We start from the raw sequence: 18,726 nt of genomic DNA on the forward strand, positions 1-18,726 counted from the left end.
TGAAGTTAGAAAAAAAAAAAACAATCTCAAAAGGTCACGTATGATATGATATGATTGTTTGTATCACCTTCTCAAAATGACAAAATTATGGAGAAGAAGAGATTAGTGGTTGCTAAGGTTTAAGGATGGTGGGGGAGGGGAGATGTGACTGAAGAGAGAACACTGGTGAGATCTTTGTGTTGACGGAAAAGATCTGTATCTTGGTTGTAATGGTGGCTACACGAATGTACACGTGATAAAGTAACAGAATGATACAGACACTTTATACCAATGTCAATTTCCTAGGTGTGATATTGTACTGTAATTATGTAAGATGTGACTATTGGGGAAAACTGGGTAAAAGGTACCCCTGGCTTCCTTGTATTGTTTTTGCAACTTCTGGTGAATCTATAATTATTTTTTTTAAAGTTCTTTAGGCTATATAGACATAGGCATCTTAGGATTGGTAGGTAGACAATATTCATGCTTATTAATTAATGCCTTATGAGAAAACACTGCCCAATATGGATGCATTTCATATACCCTGCACCAACAGGCTATGAGGTATTGTACAGAGTTTAATTTTCCATACAACATAAACTTATCTCTCTAAATAATGTTAACACATTTCACGGGCATTTTGCCAAAATATATTAACATTGTCCCTGCTTTTTTTGCCCAAACAAAAACATAAGGCAGAATTCAATACCAGGGTCAGTTCAGGGATTGGGGACTTGCCAGGCAGTCAGCTGCAAATATCGACTGCTTTATTTTCTTTGAAGAAAACTCAGTTTTTATTGAATAAGAATGTTTATTGAGCAAATGAAATCTTTATTTAAAAAAAAAAAAAAAGACTGGTGAAAAATAGCCTCTCCTCCCCACCAGACCCATGCAGCCTTCTGTTGGAGAAATTCTTCAGGCTCCACCGAGGGGGGCAGAGCCAAGAGCAGAGCAGGATCCAGGCGTTTTGGACTGAGAATTCAGCAGTCACTGTTGTTGCTGGGCTCTTAGTAAAGAAATGTATTTTTGCACCCATGCTTCCTTCGGTGTTGCACAGAGTTTCTGGCCTCTTTTGGTGGTGAATCTATGGAAAAGAGATGCTGACAGTCAATGCTAAAAAATTTTGCCTCCCGGAAAGGGGTAGAAAGGGAAGGGCAGCCCCCCACCCCGATCTTCTTGCTTGCTTTGCGGTACCCCTGTCACACTGTCCCTGCTCCCTCTTCTGGCCCTTGACCTCCCTCTTCTCTGCTACCTCTGTTTTCCACTGGAAACCACACTTCCTGGCCCACCTTCACCAGGAAAGATGTAACAACAGCTCTGCTCTGAAGCAGGTAATCTGCACCGCGCCTCTTAACTCTTCCGTTTTAATATAACAGTTTTGTTGGGATATAAGTCACTAATTTGCCCACTTAAAGTGTATACTCATAATTCAGTGGTTTTAGTATATCGATAGATGATGCAACGATCACCACGATCAATTTTATAACATTTGTATTGCCCCGCAAAGGAACCTCTTATGTATCGTGCCACTTAATTCTTAATCACATTATCATGGGTTGTTAGCCACGGCTGCTTATATGGATATGATTCCTGCCTTCCTGACCACACTGTGAGCTCATTAAGACTGGGGCTTGTGGTTGATGTCCCTGAATGGCTTCCAGCCTTTACTCCCTGAGAGTACTCGGAAGTGACAAGAGCCTAGGCCAGGGGGTGCTCTAACCTGGAGCAGGGGAGAAGAGCCAAAAGGATGGGGAAATAAGAGAGAGGAAGGGCTTTGTGGGTGTTTGAACATCCATGTGACATTGCTCCCATTGAGAGATGGGAGTCTATGTCCCCTCCCCTTGAATTTAGGCCAGTCTTAAGGACTGGTTGACTAATAGAGAATGGCAAAAGTGACGCTATGTGATTTGGTAGCTAAGTCATAGAAGGTCGTAGAGCTTCTGCCTGGTTCACTGAGCACTTACGCAGGAACTTTGGACTTCCTCGTAAGGAGTCCTACCACCCCAGCTCGCCATAGTATGAGGAAGCCCAAACTAGCCCAACAGAGAGACCAGACAGAAGGGCCCTGGAGGGAGATGCCTCCAGCCCCCTGAGCTGTGCCAGCTCCAGCACCATCTGTCTGCAACCACACAAGAAACGCCTATCCAGAACCTTGCAGCCAAGCCCTCCTGGAATTCCAGACCCATGGAAACCACGAGAGATAAGAAGATGATCATTGTTGGATTAAGCCACTAAGCTTTGGGTGGTTGGTTATACAGCAATAGTTGACTGATATAGGCCCCTCACCTTCCTTCTACAAATGAGGAAACTTGACTTGCCCAAGGTCACACAGCTTATAAGTGAAAGAGCCACTGCTTTGAGCTCAGCTCAGGGCTCTTTGCCAGCTGTTGGTTAAGTGTTGGTGTCTTTAAAACTCCAGAAAGCCAATCAAGACACAAAGGAGAAGACCCAGGACATCCTGAGCCCTGGAGCATCCCCCACCATATCTAGGCACTTGAGTGCCTCTTTCCCGTCCTTAACTGTCTCAAAATGATAACATTCAGCTTTGTCCCTGGAGCCCGTTTTCTCCCTTTCCGCACTGTTCTCTCATGCTCAGGAACCCAAGGTCCCCTGATTGTGTTTTTGCACTTAAAGATCGCTTCCGTTTGCTGAACGTTTACTGTGTGCAGGCTCAGCGCTAAATTCTTTGCATATAGTAGCCTCACTTAGTCCTGCCTGCCAGGGACCCTTCCAGGTGTTGTGTCATCTCTCCTGCTACCGATGAGCTTGGCGTGACATGCCTCCTGTCTACCTGTCTGCCTAGTCAGTAACACGTTAATCCTTCTCCCCTCCACCATGCTTCTGCCTGCCCCCTTCCCCTGGGCCACTCCCACTTAGCCTTGGGGGGGGGTCTCAGTATAAATGTCACTCCCTCCAGGAGACCCTCCCAACACTAAGTTAGGTCCTCCTGTGACTGTGATGAAGGGTGGCCGAATATGCCGCCCCCAAATTTGCCACTTTGACGTGAGGATTATTTTGAACGAAAGACACTAAAAAAAAAAAACCCAGTGAAACAAAACAAAACAGAAAAACCCCAGCAGGGGCAAGAAGAGCGTTCTGACCTCCCCTTTTTTCCCTGAAAGCAGGAGATAAAACTCCCATGTGAAAAATGTCCTCCTTGTACCAGGAGGAAAGAAATATTCTTAACGCCAGATATAGAGTCAAGGCCAAGATAACTCTGTAAAAACAGATCTTGTTAAGATAACTCTTATCAATCTTTAACTTTCCCCACCCACATATATTTTAATTACTTTTCCACAGTTCCTTCCTTGTTCAAAAGCATGTAGGTTTTGTATAAAAGCACGTAGCTTTTGCCACTTCTTTGGGTCTTCATCTTCCCGTGAGGCTCCTGTGTGCGTGTAAAAAGCTATATGTTTTCCTCTTGTTAATGTCTTATGTCGATTTAATTCTCAAGCCCAGCTGGAGCCCCTAAGAGGGTAGAGAGAAAGTTTTGCCTGCCCTACAATATGCTCCCTCCTGCTCTCTTTCCCGCTGTCTTTTTCAAGCACTCATCACAATCTTGATTATCTATTTTGTGCAAATGTCTTTTAATGCCCTCTTTCTTATGCTAGATGTAAGGTCTGTAAGGGCTGTTTATTCTTTTATACCCAGCACTTAGCACAGTGCCTGGCAGGCGTGGGCTCATGGTCTGCAAGCTAGGAAACCAAGCTCAGGGTTACGCTTCTTAATGCCCGAGGTAAGGTGATAACCCAAGTCACCGGGTTCCCATCTTGAGGCTCATCCTGGCACTGTGGGGGTCTTCCCAGCATCCATCCAACAGCATGAAAGGTAAGGGACCCTAAAAGCCCAAAGGAGAAATACTCACATCACAGCCTGCTGGGAGCAGCTGTTTCTGGTGAATTCATAGCTACTCACCCACCTCCAGGGAGGGATCTTGTGGGTGTATTGAAAGCAGCAGAACTTAGCCACATCACTGCCACCTAAAGAAACAGGGAGAGAAAGGAGCTTGGACATGTCCCTTTGCTTCCATCCCTAGTCAGCCTGGGAAGGGAGTTGGACAGCGCCGTACGTGCAGCAGCTCCGAGATGAACACTCAGGATAAAAACCAGGAAAAGAGGGAAAGCCGTGGGGAAGCTCTTCATGGTGCTACAAGCTGGGTCCTTCACAGCCTTCTTGCTAATTCTTCCAGTCTCAGCAGTGCCCTCTTTTATGGGGCTGAGTGGTCCCTGAAGATAATTCCAGAGAATTTTATGGTAGAGCACAAAAACAGCTCTTTTGTACTACAGCGGGGAAGCAACCTGATACCCACGAAAAGGAGATTGGAAAGTGAGGAGGTGTCATGGGGCGGGAAGAGGTGGGGCCAGCACACCCCTGAGAGTCTCCCAGCCAGTGCAATGGTCTGAGGCAATGCTTGATTGTTTGCAAAGCAGAAGGAGAGGAAATGAAATAAGAATTGCAGAGAATTGACCTTAGTTGTTGCAGATAGATTCCTGGCTCTTGGCCAGAGTTTTCTTTTCTTTTTTTGGCCGCATGGCATGTAGGATCCTAGTTCCCTGACCAGGGATCGAACCTGTGTCCCCGCATTGGAAGCACAGTGTCCTAACCACTGGACCACCAGGGAAGTCCCCTTTCTTGGTTTTCTAAACATTGTTTATCTCTTGGTGAGGTCTGGACAGTCTCAGGACAGGAGCATAGAGCAGCCTGACCACACAATGGATGTTCTAGAATGACGCTCCTGGGGAGAAGCTTCAAGATGGCAGAAGAGTAAGACGTGAAGATCACCTTCCTCCCCACAAATACATCAGAAATACATCTACATGTGGAACAACCCCTACAGAACACCTACTGAAGGCTGGCAGAAGACCTCAGACCTCCCAAAAGGCAAGAAACTCCCCACGTACCTGAGTAGGGCAAAAGAAAAAAGAAAAAACAGAGACAAAAGAATAGGGATGGGACCTGCACCAGTGGGAGGGAGCCGTGAAGGAGGAAAGGTCTCCACACACTAGGAAGCGCCATCGCGGGTGGAGACTGCGGGGGGCGGGGGGAGGGAGCTTCGGAGCCACGGAGGAGAGCGCAGCCACAGGGGTGCGGAGGGCAAAGCGGAGAGATTCCCGCATGGAGGATCGGTGCCGAGCAGCACTCACCAGCCCGAGAGGCTTGTCTGCTCCCCCGCCGGGGCGGGCGGGGGCTGGGAGCTGAGGCTCAGGCTTCAGAGGTCGGATCCCAGGGAGAGGACTGGGGTTGGTGGTGTGAACACAGCCTGAAGGGGTTAGCGCACCACAGCTAGCCGGGAGGGAGTCCGGGAAAAGGTCTGCAGCTGCCGAAGACGCAAGAGACTTTTTCTTGCCTCTTTGTTTCGCGGCGCACAAGGAGAGGGGATTCAGAGCGCTGCCTAAACGAGCTCCAGAGACGGGCACGAGCCGCGGCGATCAGCGCGGACCCCAGAGACGGGCATGGGACGCTAAGGCTGCTGCTGCCGCCACCAAGAAGCCTGTGTGTGAGCACAGGTCACTCTCCACACCGCCCCTCCCGGGAGCCTGTGCAGCCCGCCACTGCCGGGCTCCCGTGATCTGGGGACAACTTCCCCGGGAGAACGCACGGCGTGCCTCGGGCTGGTGCAATGTCACGACGCCTCTGCCGCCGCAGGCTCGCCCCGCATCCGTACCCCTCCCTCCCCCCGGCCTGAGTGAGCCAGAGCCCCCGAAGCAGCTGCTCCTTTAACCCCGTTCTGTGTGAGTGAAGAACAGACGCCCTCAGGCGACCTACACGCAGAGGCGGGGCCAAATCCAAAGCTGAACCCCAGGAGCTGTGCGAACAAAGAAGAGAAAGGGAAATGTCTCCCAGCAGCCTCAGGAGCAGTGGATTAAATCTCCACAAACCACTTGATGTGCCTGCATCTGTGGAATACCTGAATAGACAACGAATCATCCCAAATTGAGGAGGTGGACTTTGGGAGCAATGATATATTTTTTTTTCCTTTTTTCTCGTTTTGTGAGTGTGTATGTGTATGCTTCTGTGTATGATTTTGTCTGTATAGCTTTGCTTTTACCATTTGTCCTAGGGTTCTGTCTGTCCTTTTTTTTTTTTTATTTCTTAGTATAGTTTTTAGCACTTGTTATCATTGGTGGATTTGTTTTTTGGTTTGGTTGCTCTCTTCTTTCTTTCTTTTTTTTATTTTTAAAAAATTTTTTAATAATTATTTTTTATTTTAATAACTTTATTTATTTTATGTTATTTTATCTTCTTCTTTCTTTCTTTCTTTCTTTTCTACCTTTTATTCTGAGCCGTGTGGATGACAGGCTCTTGGAGTTCCAGCCAGGCATCAGGGCTGTGCCTCTGAGGTGGAAGAGCCAAGTTCAGGACATTGGTCCACAAGAGACCTCCCAGCTCCACGTAATATCAAACAGTGAAAATCTCCCAGAGATCTCCATCTCAACACCAAGACCCAGCTCCACTCAACGACCAGCAAGCTCCAGTGCTGGACACCCTATGCCAAACAACTAGCAAGACAGGAACACAACCCCACCCATTAGAGAGAGGCTGCCTAAAATCATAATAAGGCCACACACACCCCAAAACACACCACCAGACGTGGACCTGCCCACCAGAAAGACAAGATCCAGCCTCATCCACCAGAACACAGGCACTAGTCCCCTCCACCAGGAAGCCTACACAACCCACCGAACCAACCTTAGCTACTGGGGGCAGACACCAAAAACAACGGGAACTACGAACCTGCAGCCTGCATAAAGGAGAACCCAAACACAGTAAGTTAAGCAAAATGAGAAGACAGAGAAACACACAGCAGATGAAGGAGCAAGGCAGAAACCCACCAGACCTAACAAATGAAGAGGAAATAGGCAGTCTACCTGAAAAAGAATTCAGAATAATGATAGTAAACATGATCCAAAATCTTGGAAATAGAAAGGAGAAAATACAACAAACGTTTAACAAGGACCTAGAAGAACTAAAGAGCAAACAAACAGTGATGAACAACACAATAAATGAAATAAAAAATTCTTTAGAAGGGATCAATAGCAGAATAACTGAGGCAGAAGAACGGATAAGTGACCTGGAGGATAAAATAGTGGAAATAATTACTGCAGAGCAGAATAAAGAAAAAAAAATGAAAAGAATTGAGGACAGTCTCAGAGACCTCTGGGACAACATTAAACACACCAACATTCGAATTATAGGTGTCCCAGAAGAAGAAGAGAAAAAGAAAGGGACTGAGAAAATATTTGAAGAGATTATAGTCAAAAACTTCCCTAATATGGGAAAGGAAATAGTTAATCAAGTCCAGGAAGCACAGAGAGTCCCATACAGGATAAATCCAAGGAGAAACACTCCAATACACATAGTAATCAAACTATCAAAAATTAAATACAAAGAAAAAATATTAAAAGCAGCAAGGGAAAAACAACAAATAACATACAAGGGAATCCCCATAAGGTTAACAGCTGATCTTTCAGCAGAAACTCTGCAAGTCAGAAGGGAGTGGCAGGACATGTTTAAAGAGATGAAGGGGAAAAACCCACAACTAAGATTACTCTACCCAGCAAGGATGTCATTCAGATTTGACAGAGAAATTAAAACCTTTACAGACAAGCAAAAGCTAACAGAATTCAGCACCACCAAACCAGCTTTACAACAAATGCTAAAGGAACTTCTCTAAGCAGGAAACACAAGAGAAGGAAAAGACCTACAATAACAAACCCAAAACAATTAAGAAAATGGTAATAGGAACATACATATCGATAATTACCTTAAATGTAAATGGATTAAATGCTCCAACCAAAAGACATAGACTGGCTGAATGGATACAAAAACAAGACCCGTATATATGCTATCTACAAGAGACCCACTTCAGACCTAGGGACACATACAGACTGAAAGTGAGGGGATGGAAAAAGATATTCCATGCAAGTGGAAATCAAAAGAAAGCTGGAGTAGCAATTCTCATATCAGACAAAATAGACTTTAAAACAAAGACTATTACAAGAGACAAAGAAGGACACTACATAACGATCAAGGGATCAATCCAAGAAGAAGATATAACAATTGTAAATATTTATGCACCCAACATAGGAGCACCTCAATACATAAGGCAAATACTAACAGCCATAAAAGGGGAAATTGACAGTAACACAATCATAGTAGGGGACTTTAACACCCCACTTTCACCAATGGACAGGTCATCCAAAATGAAAATAAATAAGAAAACACAAGCTTTAAATGATACATTAAACAAGATGGACTTAATTGATATTTATAGGACATTCCATTCAAAAACAACAGAATACACTTTCTTCTCAAGTGCTCATGGAACATTCTCCAGGATAGATCATATCTTGGGTCACAAATCAAGCCTTGGTAAATTTAAGAAAATTGAAATCATATCAAGCATCTTTTCCGACCACAATGCTATGAGACTAGATATCAGTTACAGGAAAAAATCTGTAAAAAATACAAACACATGGAGGCTAAACAATACACCACTTAATAACCAAGAGATCACTGAAGAAATCAAAGAGGAAATCAAAAAATACCTAGAAACAAATGACAATAAGAACATGAAAACCCAATACTTATGGGATGTAGCAAAAGCAGTTCTAAAAGGGAAGTTTATAGCAATACAATTCTACTTTAAGAAACAAGAAACATCTCAAATAAACAACCTAACCTTACACCTAAAGCAATTAGAGAAAGAAGAACAAAAAAACCCCAAAGTTAGCAGAGGAAAGAAATCATAAAGATCAGATAAGAAATAAATGAAAAAGAAATGAAGGAAACTATAGCAAAGATCAGTAAAACTAATAGCTGGTTCTTTGAGAAGATAAACAAAATTGATAAACCATTAGCCAGACTCATCAAGAAAAAAAGGGAGAAGACTCAAATCAATAGAATTAGAAATGAAAAAGGAGAAGTAACAACTGACACTGCAGAAATACAAAGGATCATGAGAGATTACTACAAGCAAGTATATCCCAATAAAATGGACAACCTGGAAGAAATGGACAAATTTGTAGAAATGCACAACCTTCCAAGACTGAACCAGGAAGAAATAGAAAATATGAACAGACGAATCACAAGCACTGAAATTGAAACTGTGATTAAAAATCTTCCAACAGGGCTTCCCTGGTGGCGCAGTGGTTGAGAGTCTGCCTGCCAGTGCAGGGGACACGGGTTCGAGCCCTGGTCTGGGAGGATCCCACATGCTGCGGAGCAACTGGGCCCATGAGCCACAACTACTGAGCCTGCACGTCTGGAGCCTGTGCCCTGCAACAACAGAGGCCGCGGCAGTGAAAGGCCCGCGCACCGCGATGAAGAGTGGCCCCCGCTTGCCGCAACTAGAGAAAGCCCTCGCACAGAAACGAAGACCCAACACAGCCAAAAATAAATAAATAAATAAAAATTAAAAAAAAAAAAATCTTCCAACAAACAAAAGCCCAGGACCACATGGCTTCACAGGCGAATTCTATCAAACATTTAGAGAAGAACTAACACCTATCCTTCTCAAACTCTTCCAAAAATATAGCAGAGGGAGGAACACTCCCAAACTCATTCTACGAGGCCACCATCACCCTGATACCAAAACCAGACAAAAATGTCACAAAGAAAGAAAACTACAGCCCAATATCACTGATGAACATAGATGCAAAAATCCTCAACAAAATACTAGCAAACAGAATCCAACAGCACATTAAAAGGATCATACACCATGATCAAGTGGGATTTATCCCAGGAATGCAAGGATTCTTCAATATATGCAAATCAATCAATGTGATACAGCATATTAACAAATTGAAGCATAAAAACCATATGAACATCTCAGTAGATGCAGAGAAAGCTTTCGACAAAATTCAACACCCATTTATGATAAAAACCCTCCAGAAAGTAGGCATGGGGGAACTTACCTCAACATAATAAAGGCCATATATGACAAACCCACAGCCAACATCGTCCTCAATGGTGAAAAACTGAAACCATTTCCACTAAGATCAGAAACAAGACAAGGTTGCCCACTCTCACCACTATTATTCAACATAGTTTTGGAAGTTTTAGCCACAGCAATCAGAGAAGAAAAAGAAATAAAAGGAATCCAAATCGGAAAAGAAGAAGTAAAGCTGTCACTGTTTGCAGATGACATGATACTATACATAGAGAGTCCTAAAGATGCTACCAGAAAACTACTAGAGCTAATCAATGAATTTGGTAAAGTAACAGGATACAAAATTAATGCACAGAAATCTCTTGCATTCCTATACACTAATGATGAAAAATCTGAAAGTGAAATTAAGAAAACACTCCCATTTACCATTGCAACAAAAAGAATAAAATATCTAGGAATAAACCTACCTAAGGAGACAAAAGACCTGTATGCAGAAAATTATAAGACACTGATGAAAGAAATTAAAGATGATACCAACAGATGGAAAGATATACCATGTTCTTGGAAGAATCAACATTGTGAAAATGACTATACTACCCAAAGCTATCTACAGATTCAATGCAATCCCCATCAAACTACCACTGGCATTTTTCACAGAACTAGAGCAAAAAATCTCACAATTTGTATGGAAACACGAAAGACCCCGAATAGCCAAAGCACTCTTGAGAAAGAAAAACGGAGCTGGAGGAATTAGGCTCCCTGACTTCAGACTATACTACAAAGCTACAGTAATCAAGACAGTATTGTACTGGCCCAAAAACAGAAATATAGATCAATGGAACAGGATAGAAAGCCCAGAGATAAACCCATGCACCTTTGGTCAACTAATCTATGACAAAGGAGGCAAGGATATACAATGGAGAAAAGACAGCCTCTTCAATAAGTGGTGCTGGGAAAACTGGACAGCTACATGTAAAAGAATGAAATTAGAACACTCCCTAACACCATACACAAAAATAAACTCAAAGTGGATTAAAGCCCTAAATGTAAGGCCAGACACTATAAAACTCTTAGAGGAAAACATAGGCAGAACACTCCATGACATAAATCACAGCAAGTTCCTTTCTGACCCATCTCCTAGAGAAATGGAAATAAAAACAAAAATAAACAAATGGGACCTCATGAAACTTAAAAGCTTTTGCACAGCAAAGGAAACCATAAACAAGATGAAAAGACAACCCTCAGAATGGGAGAAAATATTTGCAAATGAAGCAACTGACAAAGAATTAATCTCCAAAATTTACAAGCAGCCCATGCAGCTCAGTATCAAAATAACAAACAACCCAATCCCAAAATGGGCAGAAGACCTAAATAGACATTTCTCCAAAGAAAATATACAGATTGCCAACAAACACATGAAAGAATGCTCAACATCATTAATCATTAGAGAAATGAAAATCAAAACTACAATGAGATATCATCTCACACTGGTCAGAATGGCCATCATCAAAAAATCTACAAACAATAAATGCTGGAGAGGGTGTGGAGAAAAGGGAACCCTCTTGCACTGTTGGTGGGAATGTAAATTTGTACAGCCACTATGGAGAACAGCATGGAGGTTTCTTAAAAAACTAATAATAGAACTACCATATGACCCAGCAATCCCACTACTGGGCATATACCCTGAGAAAACCATAATTCAAAAAGAGTCATGTACCACAATGTTCATTGCAGCTCTACTTACAGTAGCCAGGACATGGAAGCAACCTAAGTGTCCATCAACAGATGAATGGATAAAGAAAATGTGACACATATATACAATGGAATATTACTCAGCCATAAAAAGAAACGAAATTGAGTTATTTGTAGTGAGGTGGATGGACCTAGAGTCTGTCATTCAGAGTGAAGTAAGTCAGAAAGAGAAAAACAAATACCGTATGCTAACACATATATATGGAATCTAAGGGGAAAAAAATGGTCCTGAAGAACCTAGGGGCAAGACGGGAATAAAGACGCAGACCTACTAGAGAATGGACTTGAGGATATGGGGAGGGGGAAGGGTAAGCTGGGACAAAGTGAGAGAGTGGCATGAACATATATACACTACCAAATGTAAAATAGATAGCTAGTGGGAAGCAGGGGACTTTCAGATCCATGTTTCATAACCCCATGCTCGGTCATTCTCACCCCCTGATATGCCCCCCGGCTTTAAAATTTTGAATTTAAGCTTTTTAAAAAAACCCATCTAGAACTATAGAATTTTTCAGGGCTAGCTGGGACCTTACATCTCACCTAGCCCAACCCTTTAAAACACCCCCTCAGAGCCATCCAGCCTGTTTTGACCACTCTGAGTGATGGGGAACTCACCACTGAACTCCTCAACCTAACACAGCTCTCCCTGTGACAAAGTCCTTTTAAGTTCTTTTTACAATTTGGCTGAAATCTTTACTTCTTTTGTTTTTACCTTTTGACCCAGTTCTATACAAAAATGCCTCATTTCTCCTCTTCTTTTGGAAGGTGAGGAAATTGATTGTCATTGCTTTTGTTTGGGTTCCTCTAAAGCAGACCCTGAGCTAAGGATTCCAGTGCAAGTAATTCACGCGGGAGGTGATTCCGGAAGACACCAGTCAAGGAGGGGGGAAGCGAGGCGGGGAAGGGAGGGTGCCAGTGTGGGGCAGGTGGTCAGCAGGTTACGGCCACAGGCAGCTGAAGCTCGGTTCTACTGGGGGATTCTGGGAGCGGGTGCAGAATAAGCCGGGGTTGGCCCAACTGCGGGGTGAGGAAGCGGGGATGTTCTCTGCATGTCTTTGGTTAAGGGCTCTGTCCCACACTCCACTCCCAGCTCGTCCTATGAGCAAGCTGAGCGCGCTCTGTGATCAGAGAAAATGCCCTCTGGCAGAGTTGCAGGTGTCCCCAGTGAGGAGTCTTTGGCTCACAGATGTTGAATGATGAGGGGGTATAGGCGGGGCCCCAATGACACCTGCTATGACCATTACAGTGTTTGCCCCCTAAATGTCCTCTTCTCTACACTAAGCTCCCCTACGCCTTCAATTTGCCCCACACCATCCTATGTGAAGGCCACCTTCACACACCAGTTTCTATGTTAATGAACAGCTACTGTGTGCTGGGGACCCAAATATTGCATAAATGGAACACAATAAACACTAACCATAAGGGGTTGATGAATCATTGATAAATTGGACAATATTCGAATTTGGAAATTTTATTCATTAGAAGACACCAATAAGAGAGTGAAAAGCAATCTGCAAGGGGGGAGATTTTTGCAATACATCTGTACTGGGTTGAACAGTGTCCCCTTCAAAATTCACGTCAACCCAGAACTTCCGAATGTGACCTTATTGGAAAATAGGGTCTTTGCAGTTGTAATTAGTTAAGAGGCGATCATGTTGGATTAGAGTGGGCTCTTGTGATATTGTTTTCTTTTTTTTATTGGAGCATAATTGCTTTACAATGTTGTGTTAGTTTCTGCTGTGCAATGAAGAGAATCAGCTATATGTATACATATATCCTCTCCCTCTTGGACCTCCCTCCCACCCCACCCCCATCCCACCCCTCTAGGTCATCACAGAGCACCAAGCTGAGCTTCCTGTGCTTTATAGCAGGTTCCCACTAGCTATCTATTTTACAGATCATAGTGTATATATGTCAATCCTAATGTCCCAATTCGTCCCACCCTCCCCTTCCCCCCCTGTGTCCACATGTCCATTCGCTACATCTGCATCTCCATTCCTGCCCTGGATGTAGGTTCATCTGTACCATTTTTCTAGATTCTGCATTTACGCATTAATATACGATATTTGGTTTTCTCTTTCTGGCTTACATCACTCTGTATGAGAGACTCTAGGTCCATCCACATCTCTACAAATGACCCAATTTCATTCCTTTTTATGGCTGAGTAATACTCCATTGTATATATGTACCACATCTTCTTTATCCATTCATCTGTTGTTGGACATTTAGGTTGTTTTCGTGTCCTGGCTATTGTAAATAGTGCTGCAATGAACATTGTGGTACATGACTCTTTTTGAATTATGGTTTTCTCAGGGTATATGCCCAGTAGTGGGATTGCTGGGTCTTATGGTAGTTCTATTTTTAGTTTTTTGAGGAACCTCCATACTGTTCTCCACAGTGGCTGTATCAATTTACATTCCCACCAACAGTGCAAAAGGGTTCCCTTTTCTCCACACCCTCTCCAGCTTCTATTGTTTGTAGATTTTTTGATAATGGCCATTCTGACCAGTGTGAGGCGATTCTTGTGATATTGTGATTTATAATAATAAATAAATATTTAGTCTACATCTCCTGGCACACAGCTTCTAAAACCCTTGTAATTTTCTAAGCAATAAGAGGAATGGGAGCATCTTTTGATTTGATATTGGGTCTTTTGTCCTCAGTTCTTGAAGTAGCTCCAGAGCAAAAAGGTGAAAGGAGTGTCGTTATTCACAAAAAGCCCCTTTCAACCACACCTGAGTTTATGTTAATGATGTGATTTTGGAAAACCCCCTAGATAACCAGAGGATGGGGGCTGGTTGCCAAGGGAACCAACCATGTGATTGATTACAGGGTTGGAACTGTCAGCCCCACTCTCCAATATCCAGGGAGGGAGAGAAGCTAGAGGTTGAATTAATCCCCAGTGGCCAATGACTTAATGAATTATGCCTAGACAATAAAGTCTCCATAAAAATCCCCCAAGAACAGGGTTTGGAAAGTTTCTGGGTTGGTGAACGTGTAGAGGTGCTGGGAAGATGGCATGCCTGAAGATCTGTGCCCCTTCCCATAATTTACCTTATGTATCTCTTCCACTGGGCTGTTCCTGAGGTGTATCCTTTATAATAAAGTGGTAATCTAGTAAGTAAATCTAGTTTTCCTGAGCTCTGTGAGCCAATCCCGTAAATTATTAATCCCAAGGAGGGGGTCATGGGAAGCTCTCTGATCTGTAGTTGGTCTATAAGAAGCACAGGTGTTTCCAAACTCAGGTTCGGCTGCTCGTCACTCAAGAATCCAATACTGAGAGACAAGTGTTGGGTAAAAGGAAACATAGCTTTATTGAGGAAGCTGGCAATCCTGGGGAGAAGGAGGACTCATGTCCCAAAGAACCACCTCCCGGCTCCCCAGGTTTTGCTCGGAGATTATATATGAAAAAGAGGAAGGGGCTATGTGCTGAGGAGGGGGTAATCTTCTATTTTCAGAGATGATTGTCCCTATCACACGGTTCCAAGTAGCTGTCATGTCTCACTTGTGTTTGGAACATTATCTGAGCCATAAATCTCTGGTCAGCTAGTCCTTCTGCTTCCAACAGGTGTGGGGTCTATGTGCTTGTGGGCAGCATACAGTTAACTTCTTCCACCTGGTGGAGGTCTCAGTATCTGCAAAATAGCTCAAAGGATATGGCTCAGAATATTATCTTTAGACCTTGAGGAGGAACTAAAAGTCCTTGACTTTGTTTAATGGCTGAACTGTTATTATTTTGTCTTGCTTGACTGTTTTCCTTTCTTTCTGAATTTTTTCATTTCTCTGATTAAATTTATTCTTTGGCACTCAGGGAAGGCCTAGAAGGCTAAAGTTTTTCTACAAATGAGAGGCTGGCGGAGGATAGGGGTGGGGTGGGTCTGTCCCGGGAAGGACCCATAGGGTCCTGCTCAGTTACAAGGTGGCAACCTGGGCTTTCGATGGGCATCTGAAGTGGGGGCAATCTTGTGGGACTGAGCCCTTACCCTGTGAGATCTGACACTATCTCCGTGTGGATAGTATCGGAATTGAGTTAAATTGTAGGATACTCAGCTGGTGTCTGAGAATTTCTGGGTGTGAGGAAAACCCTCCCACATCTGGTCAGAAGTGAAGTATTGAGAGTAGAGTGCTGTAGTGAGTAGATAGGAAACAGAGTATTTTCCCCTGTCAGCTCTAAATCCAGTGACTGGTGTCCTTATAGGAAGGCCACGTGAAGAGGCAGAGGGACACACAGGGAAGAAGCCCAAGTGAGGACAAAGGCAAAGTTTGGATTGATGCAGCTACAAGCCCAGGAACGCCCAGGATCTTCCAAAAGATGAGAAGAAGCAAGAAAGGATCCTTCCCTAGAGCCTTCAGAGGGAGTGTGGCCCTCCTGACACCTTGATTTTGGACTTCTAGCCTCCAGAAACATGAGAGAATAAATTTCTGTTGTTTTAAGCCACCCGGTTTTTGGTCATTTGTTTCAGAAGCCCTAAGAAATGAACGCAACATATTATCTGTAAAAGGACGAGAGTTCAGAATATATAAGGAACACTAAAAATCAACAAGAAAAAGACGGACAACCCAATAGAAAAAAAGTGGCCAAAACTCAAACATTTTATGGAAGAGGAAACACCATTGATGAAGGGAAAGAGGCTTGATTGTATGAGTCATCAGAGAAATGCAAACTTAAACTGTAATGTGATATTACTTACACACCCACCAGAATGACTAAAATGAAAAAGATGGAAAATACTAAATGGCAATGAGAATATGGCACATAGGAAACTCACATACTGCTGGCGGGAGTGGAAAACTCTTGGCAGTAGTTACTAAAACTGAACATACATATATTCTACAATCTAGCAATTCTACTCCTAGGTGTATACCCATCAGAAGAGTGTAAATACGTGCACCAAAAGACATTGTTTGTAATAGCCTCAAGCTGGAAACTACCTGAATATCTGTCAACATAGAATGGAAAATAAATTGTGGTTTATTGATGTAATACAATACTGTACAACAATGAGAATGAACTACAATTACACAAAACCATGTGGATGTATCTCATGACCTAATGCTGAGGAAAAGAAACCAGACATGAAAGAGAAATATTGTAGGGTTCCATGTATATAAAGTACCAAATAAGCAAAACTAACCTATAATGATGGAAGTCAGAATAGGGTTACCCCTTGGGCATAGTGACTAGAAGAAAGGAAGGTCCAAGGGGGAGCTCTAGGGGGCTGGTACACTCTGTTCCTTGATCTGGGTGCTAGTGGACCCTTTGATCCTTGTGAAAATTCATTGAGCTGTACCCTTAGGATTCATGTATTATATTTCAATAAATTAGTGAAGGGAAAGGAAATGATATTGCAAATAAAACAGATCACTATGCAATGAAGAAACTGTTTTATCAGAGTCATGACCTTCTCATTTCCCTTCCTTCCTCCTCCATCTTTTGTATTCAGAATGTTCCTCATTTCAAAGAAAAGTGCTGGCTGGCTGTCACATCAGTCTGCATCTTGTTTGCACTGTTTCTGCTTTCTTCTTCCAAACCCTGACTCTCCCCGACCTGGCAGAGTCCATTCCAAGAGTCATGGCTCAACTGCAACTTCTAGACTCCTGCTTGTCCTCTAGAGTTTGCCTTTGCTGCCAAAGTCCCTGGATCTGGGGCACCCCAGAAGTCCAAGTTAAGACCTCTTCTTAGCTTAAATAATTATATCTGCAAAAACCCCTATTTCCAGATAAGGTCACATTCTGAGGTTCTGAGTAGATGTGAATTTGGGGCAGGGGTATGATTCAACCTAGTACAGATGTATTGCAAAAATCTTCTGTGGGCCTGCAGATTGCTTTTTCACTCTCTTATTGGTGTCTTCTAATGAATATAAGTTCCAAATTTCAATGTAGTCCAATTTATCAACTTTCCCGCTTTATGGTTAGTAATTATGTATTTATGAGACATTTGGGTCCCTTCAGCCAAGGAGCATGTCTATAAGTGGACTTCTGCTGAAACCCCTCCTCCTTGGTACTTGTGTAACAGGCCCATCTGGCCAGGGCCTTGAGTATGTCCTTAATGCCAGCCCAAGACTAGTGGCCCTGGATCCCACTGTTCCTCCAAGTCCCTTTCCTATGGCTGAAGCCTCTGCCCCTACCTTCCAACCTGCTGGCTGGGCTCCCAGCACATATGTAGGGATTTCTCAGAGCCCCCATCCCATGTGGTTCCCAAGTTCTGAAATGTCATCTGCATTTCCACTGCTATGGACACTCTTTTAGAATCAGGCCTACTGTTCTGTTGTCATGGGCACGGGGCTTCAGCAGCCTCTCTGAAGGAAAGAGGGCTGCCTCTCTAGGCCCTCCTTTCTCAGCTGAGTTGCTTCTTCCTAGTTCCCCTCTTTATGGACTGAATTGTGTTCCCCTCAAATTCATATGTTGAAGCCCTAACCCCCAATGTGACTACACTTGGAGATAGGGTCTTCAAAGAAGTAGTTAAGGTCAAATGAGGTCATAAGATTGAGGCCCTGATCCAATAGGACTAGTGTCCTTATAAGAAGTGGAGGAGACACCAGGGATGTGCGTGCACAGAAACAAGATGATATGAGGACACCGGGAGAAGACAGCTGTCTACAAGTCAAGGAGAGAGGCCTCAGAGAAACCAATCCTGCTGACACCTTGGATTCCCAGCCTCTAGAACCGTGAGAAAATAAATGTCTATTGTTTAAGCTGCCCAGCCTGTGGTATTTTGTCACAGCAGCCCGAGCTGAGTGACATAGCCTCACGCTTCAGTGAAGGCTTCTCCCCTCCTCCTTGTTTCTAGGGTTGGGTTCTCCCAGAGGCAGATCCTGAGACAAGAATTTGAGTGCAAACATACTGGGGTGGAAATTTTAGGAAATGCCAGCCGGGGTGTGGGGAAGTGAGACAGAGATGGGAGGGCAGCTGATAAAGAAAGGACACTTTATCAAGCATGTTCCTTGTAGGCAACTGGGGCTCAGTCAGACCTCTGAATTACAACCAGAGTCCTTGCGGTTGAGGGCAAGGAAGTTGCAGCCTTCCCACCCATCGCCACTGGCTGGGGGCACTTGGGCCAGCCCTGCACATGGGCCAAGAGGGAGCCCTCAGGTGGAGCACCT

At 43.7% G+C, this 18,726-nt stretch overlaps 1 protein-coding gene across 1 annotated transcript; it reads right to left on the minus strand.

The window, feature by feature from the left end:
* Nucleotides 1–932: 932 nt before the first annotated feature.
* On the minus strand, nucleotides 933–4,870 carry CCL26 (C-C motif chemokine ligand 26). Its single transcript, XM_082358513.1, has 3 exons — nucleotides 4,049–4,870; nucleotides 3,845–3,959; nucleotides 933–1,063 (listed from the first exon to the last, which is right to left on the minus strand). The coding sequence occupies exons 1-3, from the start codon at nucleotides 4,119–4,121 to the stop codon at nucleotides 967–969; spliced, it is 285 nt and encodes a 94-aa protein (XP_082214639.1). The 5' UTR covers nucleotides 4,122–4,870; the 3' UTR covers nucleotides 933–966.
* Between the last annotated feature and the right edge of the window lie 13,856 nt (nucleotides 4,871–18,726).

The sequence above is a fragment of the Balaenoptera borealis genome (assembly GCF_965194805.1).
Source record: "Balaenoptera borealis genome assembly, chromosome: 16".
In the NCBI taxonomy this organism is placed as follows: Eukaryota; Metazoa; Chordata; class Mammalia; order Artiodactyla; family Balaenopteridae; genus Balaenoptera; species Balaenoptera borealis.

Coding starts and splice junctions, on each gene's coding strand:
- CCL26 (XM_082358513.1), bottom strand. CDS start 4,121: ATGAAGAGCTTCCCCACGGCTTTCCCTCTTTTCCTGGTTTTTATCCTG. Junction 3,960..4,048: donor TCATCTCGGAGCTGCTGCAC/GTACGGCGCTGT, acceptor CTGTTTCTTTAG/GTGGCAGTGATGTGGCTAAG. Junction 1,064..3,844: donor TGCTCCCAGCAGGCTGTGAT/GTGAGTATTTCT, acceptor TCTTTTCCATAG/ATTCACCACCAAAAGAGGCC.